At 50.8% G+C, this 22,586-nt stretch overlaps 2 protein-coding genes across 8 annotated transcripts in view; one reads left to right on the forward strand and one right to left on the reverse strand.

Moving 5' to 3' along the window:
• The window catches only part of NRG2 (neuregulin 2), a 186,188-nt gene extending 179,424 nt beyond the window's left edge, over window positions 1–6,764 (forward strand). For all 4 annotated transcript variants that reach the window (XM_081790343.1, XM_078450545.2, XM_078450540.2 and 1 more), the window contains 4 exons: window positions 818–941; window positions 1,258–1,385; window positions 2,206–2,433; window positions 4,559–6,764. In XM_081790343.1, coding sequence (XP_081646469.1) covers window positions 818–941; window positions 1,258–1,385; window positions 2,206–2,433; window positions 4,559–5,312 — 1,234 coding nt within the window. In that variant the 3' untranslated portion in view covers window positions 5,313–6,764. The remainder of the gene's footprint in view (window positions 1–817; window positions 942–1,257; window positions 1,386–2,205; window positions 2,434–4,558) is intronic.
• Window positions 6,765–8,787: 2,023 nt separating this feature from the next.
• The window catches only part of PSD2 (pleckstrin and Sec7 domain containing 2), a 56,374-nt gene continuing 42,575 nt past the window's right edge, over window positions 8,788–22,586 (reverse strand). For all 4 annotated transcript variants that reach the window (XM_060635996.3, XM_060635994.3, XM_060635995.3 and 1 more), the window contains 8 exons: window positions 20,770–20,859; window positions 18,912–18,955; window positions 17,666–17,856; window positions 17,422–17,492; window positions 16,838–16,995; window positions 15,785–15,929; window positions 14,393–14,536; window positions 8,788–11,031 (listed from right to left, as the gene is read on the reverse strand). In XM_060635996.3, coding sequence (XP_060491979.2) covers window positions 10,822–11,031; window positions 14,393–14,536; window positions 15,785–15,929; window positions 16,838–16,995; window positions 17,422–17,492; window positions 17,666–17,856; window positions 18,912–18,955; window positions 20,770–20,859 — 1,053 coding nt within the window. In that variant the 3' untranslated portion in view covers window positions 8,788–10,821. The remainder of the gene's footprint in view (window positions 11,032–14,392; window positions 14,537–15,784; window positions 15,930–16,837; window positions 16,996–17,421; window positions 17,493–17,665; window positions 17,857–18,911; window positions 18,956–20,769; window positions 20,860–22,586) is intronic.

A 22,586-nucleotide genomic window follows, 5' to 3' on the forward strand; every position in this document is an offset into this window, starting at 1 on the left:
GCAGAGAGCCCAATGCAGGATCTGAACTCACAAACCATGAGATCATGACTTGAGCCCAAGTCGGACGCTTAACGGACTGAGCCGCCCAGGCACCCCCAATGAAGGGTTTTAAATGGGAGTGACATGATTAGACTTGTTGATTACAGAACAAATGTGTTGGGAACTTAATATGGCCAATGTAAAGTAGTCCCACAGGCCCCTGACCGTAGCACCATGTTTTATTTTTCTCATTGCACTTTACTGAAAGTATCTTGTTTATTAATTTGTTTATGTGTTTATTATCTGCCTCCCCTACTGGCCTGCCAGCCCCACGAGGGTAGGGATTGTGTCTGTCTTCTTCACTGTTCCAAAACAGCATCTGGCACATAGCAAAAACCCAAGAAAGAGCAAATGAATGAATGAATGGGTGGGTGGGCCAGTGCCTGAATATTTTATCTGCTCTTACTTCTCAGGGGACTTTGGGATGGGTAAATGGTCACCCCACTTTAAGATGAGGAAAGTGAACCATGGAGAGTTTAAGTAACTGGCCCAGGATTACATAGCTAGGATGTAGTAGAGCCAAAGCTCTCTCAGCAGAGCCAAAGCTCAGAACCACTATGCTCAGGTCCTGCTGAATTCAAGCTCGTGGTGATAGTGGAGGAGGCAGACCAGCGGGGGGGTCCTGGCTGAGAGCAGGCTGAGCACAGGGAACAGCAGTAGCAGGAGACTGCCCCGGCATCCAGGGCAGAGGTAGAAGAGTTCCCCTGGAGGGACAGCTAGGGAATTTCATACATTGTATGGGGCGGGGGGGTGGCTAACACACCCTTCTCCTATACAGAAAACAGCGGAAGCAGATGCACAATCACCTCCGGCAGAACATGTGCCCAGCCCACCAGAATCGGAGCTTGGCCAACGGGCCCAGCCACCCCCGGCTGGACCCTGAGGAGATCCAGATGGCAGATGTGAGTGGTGTTACCAGAACCCCTTCACTGTACCGCCAGCCTTTGTCATGTGCCCTGCAAGGAAGGGCCGGGGCAGCAGCCAGCCCATCCCATGCTCAGCCTTGCCCACTAGCCTCGCCTAGCCTCACCAGAATGACTGGCCTCGCTTTGCCCACTTCCTTAAGGGGTTGATTCGCTGGGGCCACCACTGCCCTAACATCAAGTCACTTATCCAGTGGACCACTCCCCAACCTGAAGCTTAGTGCTTCACTTCCCCATCCTCACCCGGAAGGAGGGCTGACCCACTCACTCGTCACTAACTCTGTGTCTGTTGCAGTATATCTCCAAGAATGTGCCAGCCACAGACCATGTCATCCGGAGGGAAACGGAGACCACCTTCTCTGGGAGCCACTCCTGTTCTCCTTCTCACCACTGTTCCACAGCCACACCCACCTCCAGCCACAGGTGGGCACCACCCAGGCCCACAGAGATTTGCAGACTCCTGTATGCACACCCACAGAAAGCACTAACACATATGCCCGGAGACACACAAAGAAACCTCCCAGCCAGGCTATGCCCTGTACTGAGGGTCCCTCTGAGTCAAGGGATATAGGTAGAGGACTTCAGACCGGAACCCACCACCAAACATTCATCCATCCTCAGGGGACCAGATTCCCTTTTCCAGTCTAAACCAGCCCCAGAAGAACAACAGCATCACTGGGCTCCCACCTAACATGTAGTTTTGGTTGGACCTCATTAGCACCACATTATCTGGCATAAAATGCCTCCTCGCCCAAACACCCAGACCTATTAGATGCTCTCTCCTGAGTTTGCTTTTACGAACCTAGTCCACCTTAGCCTCCTTTTCTTTGTTCACCCAAGCACAAGGATTCATACAGCTCAATAACATGGTTGGCCTCCTTCTTCCCTGGGGAACAGCATGGAACAGCATGTATTGGCCACTAGGGCTGCGCTCCTGACATAAAAGACTAAGGATCATGGGAGTGGACCCGGGGCCCCAGGCTGAGGCTAGGGTGAGGTTGGTTGTACGAAGGAAAAGAAAAGGCTTACACCTGTTGGGACTCACCCATCCACAGGACCCTAGCCCTCCTTTTCCCTCCATGATACTACACGTCAGCTCAGAGTGGAGAAGGGCATTGAGCTGAGGGTGCCTGAAATGAAATGAAGAACCGGGGGGGGGGGGGCGGGGGGACCTGGGACCACACCTGTTAGGCTGTCCTGCCCCTTCCTGATCCCCCACCTCACCTCCACCTGGCTTCTCTAGGCATGAGAGCCACACGTGGAGCCTGGAACGTTCTGAAAGCCTGACCTCTGACTCCCAGTCGGGCATCATGCTGTCATCGGTGGGCACCAGCAAGTGCAACAGCCCAGCGTGTGTGGAGGCCCGGGCACGGCGGGCAGCGGCCTACAGCCTGGAGGAGCGGCGCAGGGCTGCCGTGCCACCTTACCACGACTCCGTAGACTCTCTGCGTGACTCCCCACATAGCGAGAGGTCAGTTCCTATCTTGTGTCCTGTGCCCCACCTTGGCCAGAGGACTGGCACCGATGACCCAGGGCTGACCCATAAGGCACCTCAGAGACACTCCAAAAATTCCCATGTCCATTTTTCAGACGGGCAAGCAAGGTCCCTGAAAGGTGGAATGATCTGCTCAGGATGCATGTTAATGATAGACTGGGACTGAGTTTGAGCCAGTGGACCCTGGTGTGGAGTGACCATCTAATTTAATTGTCCTACTGGGACACTTTTCAAAGTTGAAGAGGATGCTATAATTGCACTAGAACATCAGGAACAAACAGTGGCTGTTCTGGACAAGCCAGAACATATGGTAGCCCTACCCTGGTGTCACCTAGAGGCCCCATGTCCCAGTGGGAACAGAAAGACACCAAGATCGAGCAGACTGAAGGGTGGGAGGGGAGGCTGTCTGCAAAGAGAATGACCAGGGCAGGCTGGGCATGAGCCAAGAAGGACTGCAGGCCCTGGCAGTATCAGCAACAAGGCCCAGGGATCAAGACACCATTGGGTTTCCGAGCAGTGGCTGCACTGAGAACCAGGAAACTCCCCTTCTTCCCTGACTCCAAGCCAGGAGTCATAGGAGGCCAGCCCTCTACGTTGCTCAGTCCTCCAGTGGCCCTTAGCAAGTGGGGTCTGTGGGAGGAGAGTAGAGGAAGGTGCATAGTACTGGGAACTCCAGGCTGGAGTGGAGGGAGAGGAAATGTTCTCTGGCTCTAACTTCACCTACTCCATGCCAGCCCTCACTGAGCAGGCCTGCCTGGGGGTCCAGAGATGGTCCATCTTGTTTTTGCTACTGAGAAGCACCCAGCCATAGACACAAACCACTGAAGCTCACAGCCTCCTATGGAACGTGCTAAGCACAGGACATCCCAGCAGGACAGACAGACCCAGCTTAACTGCAGGCTCTAGGAAGCAGCCAGGTTTTCCATACCCAACCTTTTAAAGCCCAGCTCCACCACCTATGTGATTTGGAGCAGGTTGATCACCTGTGCCTTGTTTCCTCAGCTGTGGAACATGAAAAACAATACCTATCATGCATGGTTCTTGTGAAGGTCATCAGAGATCATGTGCACAAAGCTCTCTGACTCCTACTTGGCTACACTAGGTTGTTATCAATCATTATCAATAGCAATAGAACTTCTTACTGGTTGGGAGGCAGAGAGACAGGGAGAGCTTTCCAGGCAAGGGAGTACCTTGAGCTGTACTAGCAGAGGCACTTAAGAACATTGCTAGTGAGTGAGATGCCCAGAGCAGGGTGAGATGTAGGGAGAATGGAGCTGGGCCTGAACAGATAGGCTGGGGCCAGGTAGATGGCTGATGGCCCTGGGGCAGGAAGGGCCTCCTTAAGCAAAACTGACTTTAAAAGATTGCTTTGGAAACTGCATACAGTGGAGGAGAGACCCTGGAGTGGGGAAATAACCAGAGTGAACAATTAGGCCCAGGTCGAGGTAGAGCAGGGCAAAGGGTGTGTTCCAGGAGGTGGGGCATGGTGGTTAACTGGATGTCCATGTGGAAGAGGGAAGTCAGACGATCCAGAAAGAGAGTAATAAGGGCTCTGGAGAGCAGGGAAGCATAAGTCCTGGTTCTGCCTGGCATCGGTTCAAATCCCAGCCCTACTACTTCCCGGTTGTGTGAACCTTGAGCAAGTCACTTAAATGTCCTGAGTCTCAGTTTTCTCATGTGTGGTATGGGACTGACGTAAGGGTCTTACAGAATTACCGTATTAGATGAAATGGTGCATGTAAAATGCCCCAATCTGAGCCTGACCCAAAGTAGCAGTTCAAGAATATTGGTGACTGTGTGCATCCCTCACACCAAAAGGACCGTTCACGTTGGAGCATCAGGCAGGCAGTGGCACCGGCACATCCCATGTGATACGTTTATGGAATCATTCCAACAACAGCCTGGAATGAGCACTGTGGTTATCCCCTCTTAACACATAAGGAAACAGAGCCTGGGGGAGGTTAAGGAAATTGCTTAAGGTCACTGAGGACGGCCACCATCATTCGGGCGGGCGGGATCCCAGGCACTACCATTGGCCCACCTCTTCCACCGCAACCCGTAACCCGTAACCCCCAGCCCACGCCTCTGCATCTCTCCGCAGGTACGTGTCGGCACTGACCACGCCCGCGCGCCTCTCTCCAGTGGACTTCCACTACTCGCTGGCCACGCAGGTGCCGACTTTTGAGATCACGTCCCCCAACTCCGCTCACGCAGTGTCGCTGCCGCCGGCCGCACCCATCAGCTACCGCCTGGCGGAGCAGCAGCCGCTTCTGCGGCAGCCGGCGCCCCCTGGCCCCGGGCCGGGACCCGGCGCGGACATGCAGCGCAGCTACGACAGCTACTACTACCCCGCGGCGGGGCCCGGGCCGCGGCGCGGGGCCTGCGCGCTGGGCGGCAGCCTGGGCAGCCTGCCCGCCAGCCCCTTCCGCATCCCGGAGGACGACGAGTACGAGACCACGCAGGAGTGCGCGCCCCCTCCCCCACCGCGGCCGCGCGCCCGCGGCGCGTCCCGCAGGACGTCGGCGGGGCCCCGGCGCTGGCGCCGCTCGCGCCTCAACGGGCTGGCGGCGCAGCGCGCACGCGCGGCGCGGGACTCGCTGTCGCTGAGCAGCGGCTCGGGTGGCGGCTCGGCCTCAGGCTCGGACGACGACGCGGACGGGGCGCTGGCGGCCGAGAGTACGCCTTTCCTCGGCCTGCGCGCGGCGCACGATGCGCTGCGCTCGGACTCGCCGCCGCTGTGCCCGGCGGCCGACAGCAGGACTTACTACTCCCTGGACAGCCACAGCACGCGGGCCAGCAGCAGACACAGCCGCGGGCCCCCCCCGCGGGGCAAGCAGGACTCGGCGCCCCTCTAGGGGCCCCCGCCGCCCCCCTCCGCCTCGCCTGCCCCACTGTCTTTACGGAGAACAGAGACCACCGCCTGGAGAGAGAAAGGAGGAAAAAAAGAAATAAAAATATTTTTATTTTCTATAAAAGGAAAAAGGTATAACAAAATGTTTTATTTTCATTTTAGCAAAAATTGTCTTATAATACTAGCTAACGGCAAAGACGTTTTTATAGGGAAACTATTTATATGTAACATCCTGATTTACAGCTTCGGAAAAAAAAAAAGAAACAACAAAAAAAAAGAGAGATGGGCCAATTTTTTGACTCTTTAATAGAAACCTATATTGTGGTGCCTTTTGCTGTACGCTAATCTGGAGCTCCTGGAGAGAAGTCTGGGTTGTGGGGTGGGGTGGGGTGGGGTGGGGCTGAAGGGACTGTAGGATCCCCAGCTGGCAGGGGTGAGAGGAAGCCGGCAAAGAAAAGACTGCTGGGTGCTAGTGGGGGCAAGGGTGGGGGCTGGGAGGGCATCCGCCCTGAGGAAGGAAATGAGGACAGGAGTAGCTTTGCCCTCAGGCAAGATCTTCAGGCCCCCGACACCCTGAGGAGAAGGCAACACCCTGAGGAGAAGGCGAGGAGAAGGTGGGGATCCTAGGCTTGGAGCTAGAGTTGGGGTCAGGTAACTTTGTGGGGGGGGGGGGGGAGACTTGAGGCCCAGCGACAGCAACCAGAATGGGGAGGGGGCCTCCCTGCTCCTCATAGCTGCTAAGGGAGGGGGCACTAAGAGGTCTTCCCAACAGCACCGGCCCCAGGGAGGGGGCAGCTCTGCCAGGGCCCCAAAGTTCCAGCTCCTCCTCCCCTGTGGCCTCCAGGATGCCCTTCCGTCCTCTGCAGCACCTTCGTTTACAGGTTGTCTTTTCTATTTTATGCCTGCATGTCCTTTGCATTTCAGATTCTTTAGATTGGATGCATGGTCACGCTGGGACCGAGAAGAGCCACTCCACAGTGTATTTGATTCCCCTTTTAGCAATAAAGTAACACCATTTCCTTCCAGACCCCAAGCCACCTACGAATTCCACTCCCTCCCCACCCCGCAAAACTGGGTCCACTGCTAATTTGTCAAAAAGGTAATTGTTTAAACAAACAAACAAACAAATGAGAACCCTGCCCTGAAATGTCCAAACACCTGACTGTTGACACTTGAACATTTTTATATTATAAATAAAATCAGAAATAACTCATGTTTGACTGTGTGTGCCTAGCCCCCAGGTGAGAATGAGAACCTGGGTGGAGATGGATGGATGTTGGGGTGGAGATTGGAGAGGGCCAGGCTAGTCCCTGGGAGGAAGAGACTGTTCCTCTAATCTCCCTGGCTTCAGCTCCCAGGACAGGCTCCAACCCTCCTCCCTCCTCCCTCCTCCAAGATTATTCACCAGGTATCCCCCCTGGCTTCTGGGGAACCTGGCCAAGGGGCTGATGCAGATTACTCTGCTTTGAGCTCAGCCTCAGACCTCTGGCCCACTTCCTACCCTGGAGCTCCTGGGGCTGGACTGAGGCAACAATTTCCGGGCCTATGTGGGTGAGGAGGGAAGGGTTGTGGGATTGGCACTGGGGCAGCTGAGGCAAGATGACCCTTGGGGCCTCAAGCATGTCACAGGCAAAGCCTGGACATGCAAGGTGGCATAATGGGTACCCTTGGCTGCCAGGAAGACCACAGCTGCTGCAGCTTGTAAGCCCACAGGGTGTTGTGCTTTTCCCAACTTTATAGCCCCTCAGAACCAGGGCCTGTTTAAACCTGCAGTCCCTGAGGAAGGCATGGAGAAGGCAGATGGCGGTCCAGGGTGCATAAGCCTTTTCCCTCATTGATTAATTTATTAAACCAGTGCCAGGATCCCTTATGTTCCAGCCGGACACAAGGAAGTCGTCTATCCAAAGAGCTCAGGTGGTTGACGTGTGTGCACACATGCACGATCGCCCCCCCGAATGTGTGTGGTCGCTTTGAAGACCTACAAATGGGAGGGACAGAGAGGCTTCATTAAGGCTGAGAGGGGCGGAGTTCAAGTTCTAGCTCCGCCCCTCACGGGCTATGTGACTTCTCTAGGCCACTGTTTCCTCAGCTGTTAAAGGGTGATGCCAATACCTACCTCAAAGGGTTACTGTGGAGATTATCTATAAAGCACCCAGTATTGCTTCTGGCATATGATGCTTATTAGTGGCTAATTTGATGATGATGATGGTATCCTGTGCCTTGCATTCTTGAATCACGCAGAGTGGCAAAAACTGGGTGAAGGGACGTGATGGGGAAAAGTAAAGAAAGGACTAAAGTTACGGTGTTCATTGTGGGGGGCTGGGGGGGATAAGTACCTGTTATAAAAAAAAAAAAATAAACAAAGGAAAATAAAGAACTGAATCGTACATAAACCTGCAAATCACCTCTCCCAGGGCCCATCTGATGATCTCATCCAAATCCCTTTGCTGGCTCTGAGTTTGCTGTTGGCTTTAAGCTTTTCTAACAGCCAATAATTCCTCTATGTGATTTCTGACCTCTATGTGAACCCCAATGGTCGTGAATGACCTCTTGGTGAACCTATTGGCCTTTTCGGGAGCCCTCAGTGTCAATATGACCCTTCTGAGGGCTCGGAGTTGCTGTTACCTTCTAAATTTTCAGTCAGAAACCACCTCTGTGACTTCAGTGAACCCACTGACCTCTTTGTGAACCCCAGTAATTGTGAGTGACCTCTCGGTGAACCCATTGGACTTCTCATGACCCCAAATAATTGTATCAAGTGATTTGGTAGCGTTGTTAGCTGCTCTGGATTCTAAAATACCTACTGAGAGTCTAAGGCCAGAACCTAATCTAATTTGCCACCCATTCATTTCCCAAGTGTGAATGGGACCTGGGAGCCGGTGTGATCAGAGAGGCTCTTTTTCCCTTGTGCCTCCCAAATTGATGCCTTAGGGCATCTTTAGTGGCCCATCAGGAAGAGGTATAGCCCTGTCAAGCAGCTTCCCTACTACCACCCTGTCCCCCACAAGCACTTAGGACATTCTGGAGACTTCCTGAGTTGGTGGTCTTCCCCACTCCTCCAATCTTTCTTCTTCTCTCTGCCAGGTCAGTTTTTGTTTTCTCCCCAGCGTTCCCAGGCTCCCAAATGGTAATGGTGACGTCCTGTCCCCCTCCCCACTAGACTGTGAGCCCCAGGTGGACAGAGAGCTGCTCGGTCCTCTTCTCACCACAGTATCCTCAGCACCTAGCACAGTGTGCGGCACTGTTGACCTTCACTGAATGAGAAAATGAAGGCTCAAAGAAACGCTGTGATCCAGGGTCAGTCCCCAGAAGTCCCTGAGTCTGCAGGGACCACCCGGTGGTGCAAACCACTTACTGCATCTTGCCTGTGGTCCTCCATCCTCTGGATTTGGACAGTCCTGGAAAATGGGCATATTAGGGGCAGAGGTTGTGGGGGAATGTGATGGTCCGTTAGAATGCAGGAAAATAATATTAGAACTCTGATTTAGATTTATTTTCATCTCATCTTTTTAAATTTCTATTTTTGTGTATGTTTTATAATGTACATAATATTTTAGTACAGTAGTACATGTATATAATTTACAATAAATAATTATACAATTAAGAAAGTGAACTAAAGATTTTTTTTTACTGATGGGAGACATCACTAGTGCTCAGGGAAGCAGATCTGTCTGCAGCAGACAGAAGCCCGCTCCTCTGCTTTCATTCACCCACCCTCGTGAGGTGGAGGGTGGGAAACTGACCCCAAAAATCAGAGACCTTTGAGCCAGCCTGGAGATAGTACAGAGAGCTCTTTTACATTACATTGCTCTTTCGATTTCATTTAAATGAACATTTACTTCCCCTCAGCAAAATGAAGGGGCCAGATGGTTTGGCTATAAAATACACTTCAGCTGATCCAAATTAAATAACCTGGATTTAAATCACTACCTATTTTCACAGACTTCTACGTCCCTTGCATCAAATGGGAGCGTGCTTGTAAATGTTAGGTACTTAATAGATAAGCCAACCTTGCAACTAACTAAATATGTTACCACTGAGGTCAGAGTGCTGCCCAGACTAATCTATTTTAAAAATATAAAGGATTTGCTCATCATAGCTACACTGAGGGTCCCATCACCCCCACCACTTGTCAGTCTGAGGAATGCAGGGTTTATAGGATGCTAGTCTGTGATCATCGCAGGGCAGATTTGTCTACCCTTCCCAAGCATGTCCTTAGCTAGCCTTTGTGAGTCACTAGAAGAGTGAAAGAAGTATCAACTTAAAGAACAATCAGCCACTTCTTATTCCCTTTTTTTTTCAAGACCAGAAATTACTGGCTTCCATAACGTCTCCCCCCACCCCCGACAAACATCTTTGGGCTTGTTGACAAGTGGCTGTTGGCAAGGCAGAGTGTCTTTTATTCCTGTAGCAGTAGATCTGTACAAGAGGCCACCTCTGTAGCTCAGAGACCTGGCAGCACCAACATAAAGACCAAAATATAAACAGGGCCATGGTCCATCCCACTCACACCCTGCAATGCCTGTGGGACAGATGGGGTGGCATATATACACACACTGTCTACTTATTCCAAAGCATCAACTGTAAGAGCAGAGTAAGTCACAGGTCAGCCGGAAGAGGGGAAAAGCAGTGAGAGGGGTTCAGTGCCACCTCCACCTTCCCTCCCAGAGTGTCAGGGCCACCAAGGGACTAGATAGCAGCCCAGCAGCCCTCCTTGCTAACAGGTGGAGTGCTGAAATAGGCTTTTCCTTCATCATATTTCATCCTGATATCAGTTCCAAAATCATCTTTAAAGGGATTCCATATATATATATATATATATATATATATATATATATATATATATATATAATTCTTATATATATATACATTTTTGTCCATATAAAAGAAAGCAGTAGTGGCCTCCATAAATGGAAGGTGAGGTGGACGCACACACGAGTGGAGACGACTTGGCATCGAGGGAACAGGCCCGGGTCCTGGATTATTGCAAAGGGAGACAGGAGAACAGGGCATGGTTCCAAAAGGTACAAGGTGGAGGGAGGAGAGGATGGTGCTGGTGGTCTGCAGACCCGCTGCTGGTCAAGTCTGAAGAAGGAGGAGGGGAACAGCCGAGGATCCAAGCTGAGACCTGGAGTCAAGTCCTGCCCTTGGAAATAAGGGAGATGAGGGGAGGAACTTGTGAGGAGGGGAGGGCCTGGGAAGCCAGCGGCCAGTCCTCCTTTCCCAGTGAGATGGTGTCTAGAACATGCATACAACTGGCCTACAAAATGAGGCTCCATGGTGGAGAGGAATATGAGGGCTGGGGAGAAGGTCTGAGGCCCGGAAAAACCCCAAGATGCAAGATCAACGCCATGAGTAAGCATCTCCATCTCCTTGGCCCACAGGGCTCTCTGCACCCCTCTGGCTGCCTGTCGACTGCCTGGAGCTGGTGCAAGCGGCCCCCAGCTGGAATTGTGCTCACTGACCGCTCTGGGGACATTTGCCTGCCTCTGGGGCTTGCCCATCCATGCCAGCTAAGTATCAGGCCCGGCGGTATCCTTCATGGCTTTGCTGCCAGTCACAGTCCCGTGGCCCTGACTGAGGGCCGGGCTTGAGTGCGTCTTGCGGAGTGAAGGGTCATCCCCTTCCAAGGTGGCCAGCCGGGCCTCAATCCGCTCCAGGTCATCTGAGCCCACTTTGATTTTCACAGCCAAGAGGTGGATATAGGTCTCATAACGGCTTTTCTGGAAAAAGGGCAGAGAAAGGCCAAAAACAAAGTCAAAGGACAAACAACAAAACACGAAAAAAGTATGTGTACTTTATGTGACAAAAGACTAATTTCCTTAATATTCAGAGAGCTCTCACAAATCAATAAAAAAGGAGATCAACAACCCAATAAAAAAAATAGGCAAGGGGCATGCACAGAAATGTCACTCACAATTTTAAATTTTCAAGTTAATTAGCTGTGATTTCTTGACTAGGACACCAAAAGCACTGACAACAAAACTAAAAAGAGACAAATGGGGTTATGAAATTTAAAACTCATATGTATCAAAGGACATGAACAACACAGTGAAAAGGCAATCCACAGAATGGAAAAAAATATTTGCAAATCATGTATGTAATAAGGGTCTAGTATCCAGAAATCTATGAAATATATTACAAAACTCCTGTAATTCAACAACAAAAACACAAACAACTCAATTAAAAAATGGCAAATGTGGGGCGCCTGGGTGGCGCAGTCGGTTAAGCGTCCGACTTCAGCCAGGTCACGATCTCGCGGTCCATGAGTTCGAGCCCCGCGTCAGGCTCTGGGCTGATGGCTCGGAGCCTGGAGCCTGTTTCCGATTCTGTGTCTCCCTCTCTCTCTGACCCTCCCCCGTTCATGCTCTGTCTCTCTCTGTCCCAAAAATAAATAAAAAACGTTGAAAAAAAAATTAAAAAAAAAAAAAATGGCAAATGTTGGAGCCCCTGGGTGGCTCAGTCGGTTAAGTGTCCGACTTCTACTCAGGTCACGATCTAACGGTTTGTGAGTTTGAGCCCCGCGTCGGGCTCTGTGCTGACAGCTCAGAGCCTGGAGCCTGCTTCAGATTCTGTGTCTCCTTCTCTCTATGCCCCTCTCCTGCTTGCACTCTGTCTCTCAAAAATAAACAAACATTAAAAATTTTTAATTAAAAACATGGCAAATGTCTTGACTAGACATTTCTCCAAAGAAGGCATACAAATGGCCAATAAGCACATGAACAGATGCTCAACATCATTATCATCGGGGAAATGCGGATCAAAATCACAATGAGATATCACCTCACACCTATTAGGACAACTACTATGAAAGAAAACTCAGCAACTAAGTGTTGGTGAGGATGTAGGGAACACTGGAATGGCACACTGCTGTAGAAAACAGTATGGCTTTTCTTCAGAAAGTGAAAAATAACAGGAGCACCGAGATGGTTCAGTGGGTTAAGCATCTACCTCTTGATATCAGCTCAGGTCATGAGCTCACAGTTTCTGAGTTCGAGCCTCACGTCGGGCTCCACGCTGACAGTGTGGAGCGTGCTTGGGATTCTCTCTCTCCGTCTCTCTCTGCCCTTCCCCACCCCTCTCTCTCAAAATAAATAAATAAACTTAAAAAAATAAAGTGAAAAATAACATTATCTTGTGACTCAGCAATACCATTTTGGGGCATATACCCAAAAAAACTTAAGGCAGGATCTCAGAAATATTTGCACACCCATAGCAACACTATTTATAAGAGCCGAGAGATGAAAGCAACCCAAATGTCAAGCAGTATATGAAAAGGTAAGAAGTGGTATCTATATACAATGGAATATTATTCAGCCTAAAAAGGAAGGAAATTCTGACACAGGCCACAACGTGGATTAACTTGAGGACAAGCCAGTCACAAGACCACAAATCCTGGAGGATTCCACTCATACGAAGTACCGAGTCAAACTCAGAGAGACGAAGGTAGCACAGCGGTTGCTGGGGGTGGGAGGCAGAGTGCAGAGGGAGGGGCTGGGGAGTTGCTGTTTAATGGGTGTAGAATTTCAGTTTAGGAAGATGAAAAAGTTCTGGAGATTACTTGCATAACAATGTGAGTAGACTCAATACTACTGAACTACATACTTAAAAATGGTTAAGACGATAAATCTGATGTTATATGTATTTGCCACAATTAAAACATTTTTAATCCAAATTAATATAAGATACCCCTTGTTAAACCTCTCAGATTAGTGATGATTGAAACATTCAGTAGTGTCCAGTGTTGGTGAGGGCATGGACAGAGTAGTACATTCATAAGCTATTTAAAGTGTTATAAATTGGTAAACATTTAGAAGGGGAGATTTGGCAGTGTCTGAGGGCCTGACTCTGAGCTTCCAGCCCTCACCACAGTCAGGGGAGGCCGAGATCCTAGAAGAAGCAGGGACTACAGGTGAGGAGACACTGTTCTCACACAGCTCTGCGACATGAACAGAAAGACCCTTCGTTGCTGGGCTTCACCTCCAGGACCCATCCCCCTCCCCCAGTTAAGCCAGCGGGAAGTGAGAAAGACAGGGGTGCTGAAATTCCAATCCGACTGACTGCCTCGGTTAGGATTCAGGCTCCAGCACTTCTTAACTGTCACCTCAGGCAAGTGATCTGCTCTCTCTAAGCCTCAATTTTCCCATCTGTAAAATGGGGATAATAACAGACCTCATTTCACAGAGTTGACATGAGGATGAAATCAATCAGTACAAGGGAAGTGAAGGGAATCGCAGCTGCCTGGCGATTAGCGAGAGATCAGTCCACTGTAGCTTTTGCCATCCCTATGTTCACGCTGCAGAGAGAGTGGGTCTGAGAAGATTTCAAAAGCTGAACAGCTTTATGTTTTTTTAAAGGTCAGGATCTCTTGTGGGAACTCCCTTTTCCTCATACCTCAACAGAAAATCAATGTGGAAATCTAGAGATTGAGATTGGTTACTTCCTGCCCTTCCTGCTCCAGAGGCTGTCTGAGCCTCTATATTGTCCACTCCTGCAAGCAGGTCAACAGAAAGGCTGTCCAAAAGGGACAAGTGTTCCCACCTCCCTCCCGCAAGCTGCCCCCCTCTGCTTGACCCAGTGAGAGTGGTGCTCCATCAGCCCCGTTTGCAGAGCATCAGGGGGCAGGAGGGGGCAGGGAAAGGCAAGATGGAAGAAGGGAGAACTTAGGTGCTGTGCTTGATAAACATGTGCAAAAAAGGAAAATGACACAAAAGGGGGAGCAGGCCATGCAGACAGGCTCAAGCGGTCTGTGGTTTTGTTGTAACAGCTTCCGGAGTGGGCGGCTGGGTCATGGGGGGCATGGAGGTGAAGAGGGTCTTAGAGAAGGGTGGTACCTGCCTGGTGCTCTTTGAGAAACACAGGTGAGGGCACAGTGCTTGATTAACAATTGGCAGCTGGACTGTGCAGAGACCGGCCCACAGGAGGCCATGCATGGCTCAAGAGCACCTCAGGGGAACCCCCAAAGTGGGGAGCGCCCAAACCAGGAGTCCCTGGCTATAGAATGATGTTGGCGACAGGAGAAGAGCTGACTTCCTCCTCCTGCCCCAGCCCTGAGCTTCGCAATCGGCCCCACGGAGAACCCACCTCAAAAGTGAGATAGTGCTCCTTCAGCCGATTCTCCTCGGCCTCCTTGGACTTGACGCCCCTCTCGACAGGGTGACACCTGTGCTCAGCCAGCTCTGCAGTCACCTGCCTCAACTTATTCTCATGAGAACGCAGCTGCTCCTCCTGTAAAGACATGGCCTGGACTGTGAGGGCCCACTCTCAGGACGGCACAGGGGTGGGTCTAATCCCGGCCTGCTGGATCTGCTTCACCAAAGGGAAACTGAGGCCGGGCCGGGGACATCAAGTATGTGGAGGACCTGAGGGAGTGGCCCTCCACTCTCCCGCTCCCCGCTCCTTGCTTTCATCAGCATCAACTCTCCTGGATAAATCTGCGGCAGGCTAAGGAGATGAGAGGCCCGCACACTGGAACGTGTGTGTAGACGCTGACACAGGCACACCAGCACTCCAGATGCAGTCTGCCCCCACCCCGGTTCACAGGGACTCTCATGGGCACACACAAATACAATGGACCAAGGGACAGCCTGGCCTCTGCTACCCCTGGCTCCACAGGATGCACACATTCTCTCGCATTCTCCCCCAGACAGACTCCATGGTTACAGACCCAGGATCATACCCAAAGACAGGCAGAGACACTGTTCCTCACAGACAGGTGCACACGTACATGCCACCCACCGAAGTACGGCCAGACCGCTTCATGCTGTGTGAGCAGTGGGCTGCGCCTGTGTGCATATGTATGCGCACGTGTGTGCAGTGGAGGTGCGGGGAGAGAGCACGTGTGTGTGTACCTGTATGGTGTATGCCTGCGTGGGGTTTGCGTGTGTGTGTGCGTTGCATGTGCGTGCACAGGGGCTCTGGTAGCTCAATGGAGAGATCCAAGGCAAGGGCCCAGTACAGAAGGGGGCCCTGACAAAGACAGGCGGCAGGGAGCCCCTCCTGCCCTCCACCTCCCAAGTAGCGTTCTACCATTTATCCTCTCCTCTCCAAACTACCCCTGAAAAAGTCACGTAGTTTTTGGGTTTTTTTTTAGGATTACAAATATAATATTTAAGGGTAGATCAGGACAGCAAAAGAGCCAGCCGAGTCTCACCTGTCCCCAGCTCCCTGTGGCACACACATTCTCTCGCATTCATGCTCAGACACGCACGATGCCCACAGACTCACAATGACATCCACAGGATACACCCCCATTGGCAGAGAAGAATGTAAGCCTCCGTGTGGTGTATGGCCTCAGTCATCCCATCTGTAAATGGGGGTGGGGCGCAATGGGGATGGAGGAGAATATCTGCCTCTTCACTTTGTCTCTTAGCCCAAGATCAGGCACCATCTAGGAGCTGAGGTGGAGGCTGCTGAACAGGGGGCCTGGCTGGACACAGCCTGAGGAGGTGGCGTTGGGGTCCCGGGAGCTTGTACCTGGCAGAGGCGAGTGGTGCAGGAGGGCAGCAGGGGCCGACAGAACTTCTTCATGGAGCTGACAGCCGCGGGGAAGGATGGGGCTGAGAAGATGGCAGCCACCAGGTTGATCCTAAGGATCCAGGACAGCATTTCTTCCTTGCTCCTGAGGACAGGATGGGAGGGGAGATGGCACCAGCTTCTCACAGTAGGACCCCCTGTCCCCTACCCAGGCCCCAGGCCCCAGCACTAGCCTGGCATAGGGAGGCCATCAATCCCTTCACAAAAGGGGGACAAAGGAGTGAGGGAGGATGGCAGGATGGGGGTTGGATGGGCCTGGTCAAGTCTATGTACAGAGCTCCTCTCACTCCCAGCGGCTAGGCAAGACCTGGATTTTCACATGAAAATCAAGCTGTCCAGGTCCAGAGCTAATGGCCCCGGAGTGAGAGGACTTAGAGTCAGCAGGTGATCCCTGGATGACTCGAACCTGGAGATAACTGGACAAGCAGTGTCCCCACTCGGGTTTCCTGTCCCTTCCCCACTACCTCGTCCAGCATACACACTCCCATCTTGAGAGGTCACCTACCAGCCTCCCTCCTTTTAAGCTCATGTGACACATGAAACTCCAATCTCAAGTCACAGGACAGGATGAAGGGGAGTGTACAGAGGTCTTCCAGGGAAACTACAGGACAAGTCTTTCCCATCCATTTCCCCACCCTGATTTACAGTAAAGGATGATTCATTAAGACTCCATCTGCCTTGGACGTAGGGACTTCAGCGTGCAACTGAATCACCTGAAAGCCTGGTTAGAACACAATTGCTGGCCCAGCCCCAGAGTTTCTGATTCAATAGGTCTAAGGTGGGGCCAAAGAAATTGCATTTCTAACACATTTCCAGGAGATGCTGAGGACCACACTTGAGAACCTCTACTTTGGGCGACCCCAGCTGTCAGTCGTGTGGATGACGTGCAGGGCACCCCGCCTGAGATGGATGAGGAGAGGGGTGCAGGGTAGGCTCGATGCTGCAGGCCCTGAGGCCAGGGTAGGAGTGAGGGGGGCTCCCACTCCTACTTACGGTGCCTGGAAGAGGAAGACCCTCCAGTCAGCTGTCTTCAGCTTGAGCACATTGGACTTCTTGCTGTAGTCGGAGGCCCTGGTGGCCAGAGCATGGTGCACACGAATGGCATTCTTCAGGTCACCCTCAGACAGAGCTTTGTCAGGCCTGTACTCATCCTGGACAGATGGGGTGGGGGCGGGCAAGCCTCTGTCATCACCAGGCTCTGGTTTGCCAGCCCACACTTCCTCGACCCTCGCCATCCCCCCCTTTTGCTCTCCTTCCATTCTTCATTCAGCTCTTGCCACTCTGGTGCCATGCCCTCCCCAACAAAGCACTCCAGCCTCTCCTCTTCACACCCTGGTTTGTCCCAAGGCCAAAGAGAACTTCCACTGGGTATCCTCTGACTCCTGGGCACTTAAAAGGCCCTTCCCTGAAAACCCAAGGTTCTGACTGAGCTTGAGTCAGGTTTTAATGAGGGGAAGACCCAGCATCTGCCTAAGCCCCATGTCCTGCCAGGGACCCTCTGAGCACCACAAGGCAGGGGCCGGTTGGAAGACTGCGCTGGCCTTTTTTGGGTAAGGACTCTGGGGGCAGTCTCTCACCTTCTGCAGGTACAGGATGGTCCCTTTGAGCACCGCGTAGAATTTCTTCCAGCCACGCCTCCCACGGGGTGCTAGGGATGGGGGTAAGGGTAGTGCGGCCACAACCACCCACCCCAGTTATCTCCTCCCCCACATCCCCTTACAGTCTACCTAGGTGTGCAACCCCAGACGAGCAGCCATGGGGCCAGACCCTCCCCCCAGACTGGCATCCCTCCCCATGGCCCTTCCCCTGCCTGACACCCACTCCTCTTGCCATCCATGTCGGCGTGAGTCTTCCGAGTCAGCACGCCATGCTTGTAGGTGGTAGCACTGAGAGCCTGCGGAACATCCAGGAAGGGGTTGCCACCATCCAGGATCCGTGTCACCTTCTTGGTGCCTGTCCCAAACTTGTCATCCACCAGCTCAGACAGTGATTTCCTCAGTTCATCTTCATCACTAGGAAAATAGGAGGCCTGAACACCACCTCCATGAAAGCCTAAGCCCCACACGGACATGCTCCCTCTTCACCAACCACTCCTCTGGGAAGCAGTCAGAGGTGAAGAGAAGAGGTAAAGAGGTTCCAATTCCAGATCACAGATCCATATATTTGACCCCTCTCCTTAGTCTTTGTTTCTGACCCCTGTCCTCTGAGCTTTGATTTTTGGCCTTCAAGCTCCAATCCTCCAAGCACTCTTTGACCACAAAGTTGGAGACCTTACTGGTTTTATTCCTTATTTCTTCTCTTCCATCCAACCCTGAAAGCCCAGCCCCAGGGAGCAGTGACCCATGGCCAGCCTGAAGCTGCTGACCAAGCCCCACAAACATGTTGGGGAAAGGTGGGCCAGGAGATGAGGCCCCTAAAGTCTAGGATCCCCATTAGAGCCCTGGTAGAAAAATGTCAGATCTTCCCAGTGTTGTTGGAATTCCTCACAATTCCTACCTGGGATCTCTACATGTACCCAAAGACCAAGGTGCCCTGGGGAGCACAGGAGGGTGGGGCAGCTGCTTTCCCCAGGAGCCTCTCAGTCTCCCCACCCAGCAAGATCACCACAACTCTTTCCAGATGGCTGGGCACCTCCAGGTCTCACTGCCTTTGCAGAGGAACAAGTTATGGCGACAGTTGCCCCTCCCCGCTACCAAGAGCAGTTACACTGGGTTCTCATGCTTCCTGCCTGCTTACCTCCCAAGAAGGAAACTATCATCATTGGGAATAGTGGCAATATTGCAGTATAGAAAACAAGTTGTGGCCATCATGAAACTCAAGTCACAGTTTAATCTATTCCATACCAGTGTAAACACTTCACACTTTTTATCAAGATAAAAAATGTACCCAAAGGGGAACTCAACGTGTGGTGCTGACCTGCTGGACAGGGGTCACCAGAGTCCTGGGCTGGGAGATATCAGCACCATGGAGAGTGACAGAAGTGACTTCCCTGCACCCTCAGCCACTCCCTTTTTTTCCTTCCCAGTGACTCACTTTCCCCATACCTGTGCCCATGGGCACTACTCACATGGCCCATTCCAGCTTTTCATTCTTGATGGAGTTGTAAAGGGTCTACAACAGGGAAAAAGAAAAAGAGATGACTTCAGATGAAAAGTCAAAGAAATCTGAATCTCTAGTAATGTGGATGTAGTGAAGTATCATTTCAGCCAGTGGGGCAAAATGGGTGTTTGATTCACAGTTGTTTGTTGGATGGGTGAATGAATGTGGGGTGGGTGGGGAGATGATTGTTCAGATGCATGGGTGAATAGATCTGATGATGAGTTGGGCAGACAGGTTGGTGGGTAGGTGGATGGGTGGGGAAACGAGTGGGTGAGTGAGTGTTCATGGGTGTAGAAGGTGTATGTGTGGATGATGGGTGGTCATAGGGGCAGGTAAATGAGCTTCTGGGTAGGTGAATGGATGAAAGGACGGCTGCATGGGAGGTTGGGTAGATGGCGTGGGTGGGGAGATGGGGTCATTTGATCTCACAAATACATTCTTTTTTTTTTCTTTTTCATGTTTATTTATTTTTGAGAGACAGAGCACAAGCAGGGGAGGGGCAGAGAAAGAGAGAGACACAGAATCTGAAGCAGGCTGAAGGCTCTGAGCGGTTAGCACAACAGATGCTGACAGGTGACCCTCACATATACTTCTTAACAAGCACTCCTTGATGGTGAAAAAAAATAATTATGGTAAGAAGAGTGATGGAGACAATGTTCTATTTTTTGACCTCCAGACTCATTATCCAACTACCTACCTGGCATCACCATATCCTTCAAACCCACTGTCTAAAACTGAACTCATCACTTACCCCACCCCCATAAACTGGCTCCTCTTTCCCCCAAGGCAGAGAACTGACCAGGCTTGAAAGGCTTGTTGAGTTCTGCCCTGGGCTCTAACCTCACAAGAAAACTAGAATCCCTTAATTCCTGGTGATGTTGAAAAAATGGGTGGGTTTTTCACTGTGGTGATGACATTAATAGTTGTGGTGGAGGTGGCAGCGGTGATCAAGGTGGTGGTCGTGGCCATGGCAGCTGTAACAATTGGTGGAAGGTTTGAGGATTGCCATAACAGCAATAATGATAATGGAGTGCCACAAACAAGTCTCATAAAGCCTATCCCTCTGCCTAAATCAGGGAACACGTAACAGTCAAATGTTGAACTGGATGTTCACTAACTCTGTCCCAAAGTCATGGTGGCCCTGACCCCAGTATTAAAAACCTAGACTGTCAGGTGGGTACCTGGATGGCTCAGTCAGTAGAGCATGTAACTCCTGATCTCTGGGTCACGAGTTCGAGCCCCATGTTGGGTTGTAAAGATTACTTTAAAAAAATCTAGGAGCTCCTGGGTGGCAGGGTTGGTGAAGTGTCCAACTCGTGATGTTAGCTCAGGTCATCATCTCATAGTTCATGAGTTCAAGCCTTCCATCCGACTCTGCACTCATGGTGTAGGGTCTGCTTGGGATTCTCTGTTTCCCTCTCTTTGCCCCTCCCCTGCTCTCTATCTCTCTCTCATACACTAAATAAATAAATAAACATTTTTGAAAAATCTAGGGGCAGCTGGGTGGCTCAGTCAGTTAAACATCCAACTCTTGATTTTGGCTCAGGTCATAATCTCACCATTTGTGAGATCAAGCCCCACATCAGGTTCTGCACTAATGACACAGAGCCTGCTTGGGATTCTCTCTCCCGCTCTCTCTCTGCCCTTCCCCTGTTCATGCATCAGCCTGCATAATCTCTCTCCCAAAATAAATAAATAAATAAACTTTAAAAAAAAAAAAAAAAAGAAAACTTCTAGACTGTCAAGATTTAGTGGAGCAGAGATCTCTCTCCTCCCCACCTATTCCCCACCCACTTGTGAGCATGGGAACCCTTAACAGATTTTACCTTAAGCAGGTCTTTGGCAAAGTCTTGGCCATCATTCAGCTGGTCCAAGTTGGCAATGAATTGCTGACAGGACATCTTCTTGCCAATGTTCTGTAATGGAGAAATGGTTCTAGCTGAGAGTAGGGATGAGGCTCATGCAATCCCCACACCCTGCCCTGCCCAGCCAGAAGGGTGGAGGCAGCATCAAGGGCAGTAATGAAAAATACTGCCTCGATTTCCCTTTGTCTCCAAGGGTTTACAAAACTCTTTTTCACTTTCCAGATTCTATCTCACCCTCAAGCATCATGAAAAGTTGGAGTTCTCCTCTCGCCCAGATGGAGTCAGGTTGGACTAAATTATATAATAGTTGATATCTGCCAGGTGCCTAGTGTGTTCCAGGGATTGTACTTGACATGCATTATTTTATTTCGCTCTCACACAAGGAAAAGGCGAGGTGAGTATTATCATCATCCCCATTTGACAGTTAAGGAAACTGAGGTACAGGAAGGTGAAGTGACGTGCCCATGATCACACAGCAAGGAAGTGGAAGGGCTGAGTGTGTCTGACACCAAAGCCCATGCTCTCACCCGCTACTCCATGGTTAACTCTCCCAAGGTCACACAGCACCAGGACTTGAACCCAGGCCTCTTGGCTGCTGAGCAGAAGCTCTGTGTATTCCGTCACAACTGTCTCACCCTCTCACCTGTACAGAGGGGCGGCAAGACCTCCAAGAGGTAGGTGAAGTGAGGGAGAGGTTGGTCTTAAGAGAATCAAAAATCAATTTCCATCAACACACATGGGTACCCCATGCTGAGCTGGGCTGGGCTGGGGCCAAGGGAACCCAAGCAGATGGTCTCACTCCAGGAGGCACAAACAGACAAAGAGCTGAGAATGACTGCACCCCCAAGTTCTGCCTTTTTTAAACCACTGAATAGCAGAGGGGCTCCAGTCCTCCAAACCCAACAGCTGATGTACATACTTTCAGACTCTTCTTGCAATATCCATGTTTGAGGACACACTGGGTGGCACTTCATCTTTGTAAAGACGAAGACCCTTGAACACCAGATACCTATTGGTGTAGGATTTTGTGGATTTCGGTTTGCTTTAAGACAATATTTCCCAAGACTTACCTACAGATGGGAATAGGGATTCCCCCAAAAAAGACTTCATAATCAAATAAGTTTATGTGCATGATTCAGAGTGCTTAATGTGCTTTTGTGTGTTGGGAGTCTCCAAAGAGAGGATTCCATGTACAGCTTCCCATATCCATTGACCTTAGCCCCACCTTAACAAAGAGAATCTATTAATATCATGTGGGACGTTCACATACCACAGAAAATAATTCAGAAAACAAGAATATAAGGGAACATAAGGCTTTGTAAGTAGCTGACAAGCAAGAATTTTCTATACCTTTACAAAGGGTTAAGGAGACAAGATCCTGTATGTGCCTCAATAAGGTATGTTTCCTATGTTTATGTGTACATTTTACATGGACATATATGTACATGCATAATAGCCATTTATGTCCGCATTCATAACAGGAATATGAGGCAATAATGTCTGAGTTCCACACACTGAACATCCCCCAGCCACCAGTCAGGAGTTCAAAATCAAAAAATAACCAGGCAAGATTTTTAATCCTAGAAATGACAGGCTATCTTGTTGCAAATGAACCTTCCTAACAGAAACAATTGCTGGTCAAGATATTAATAAAACATCTGCCGGAAGGCATTGGAGAAATACAGAGCAGTGAGGACTTCAAGGGTAAAGATCCTACAAAGAAAGGAAGCATGGAGACGTGAGCCCAATAAGGAGAAGGTTTCCTCCTTGAAGCATTT

This window comes from Panthera onca, chromosome A1 (assembly GCF_046562875.1).
Source record: "Panthera onca isolate mPanOnc1 chromosome A1, mPanOnc1 haplotype 2, whole genome shotgun sequence".
Lineage (NCBI taxonomy): Eukaryota > Metazoa > Chordata > Mammalia > Carnivora > Felidae > Panthera > Panthera onca.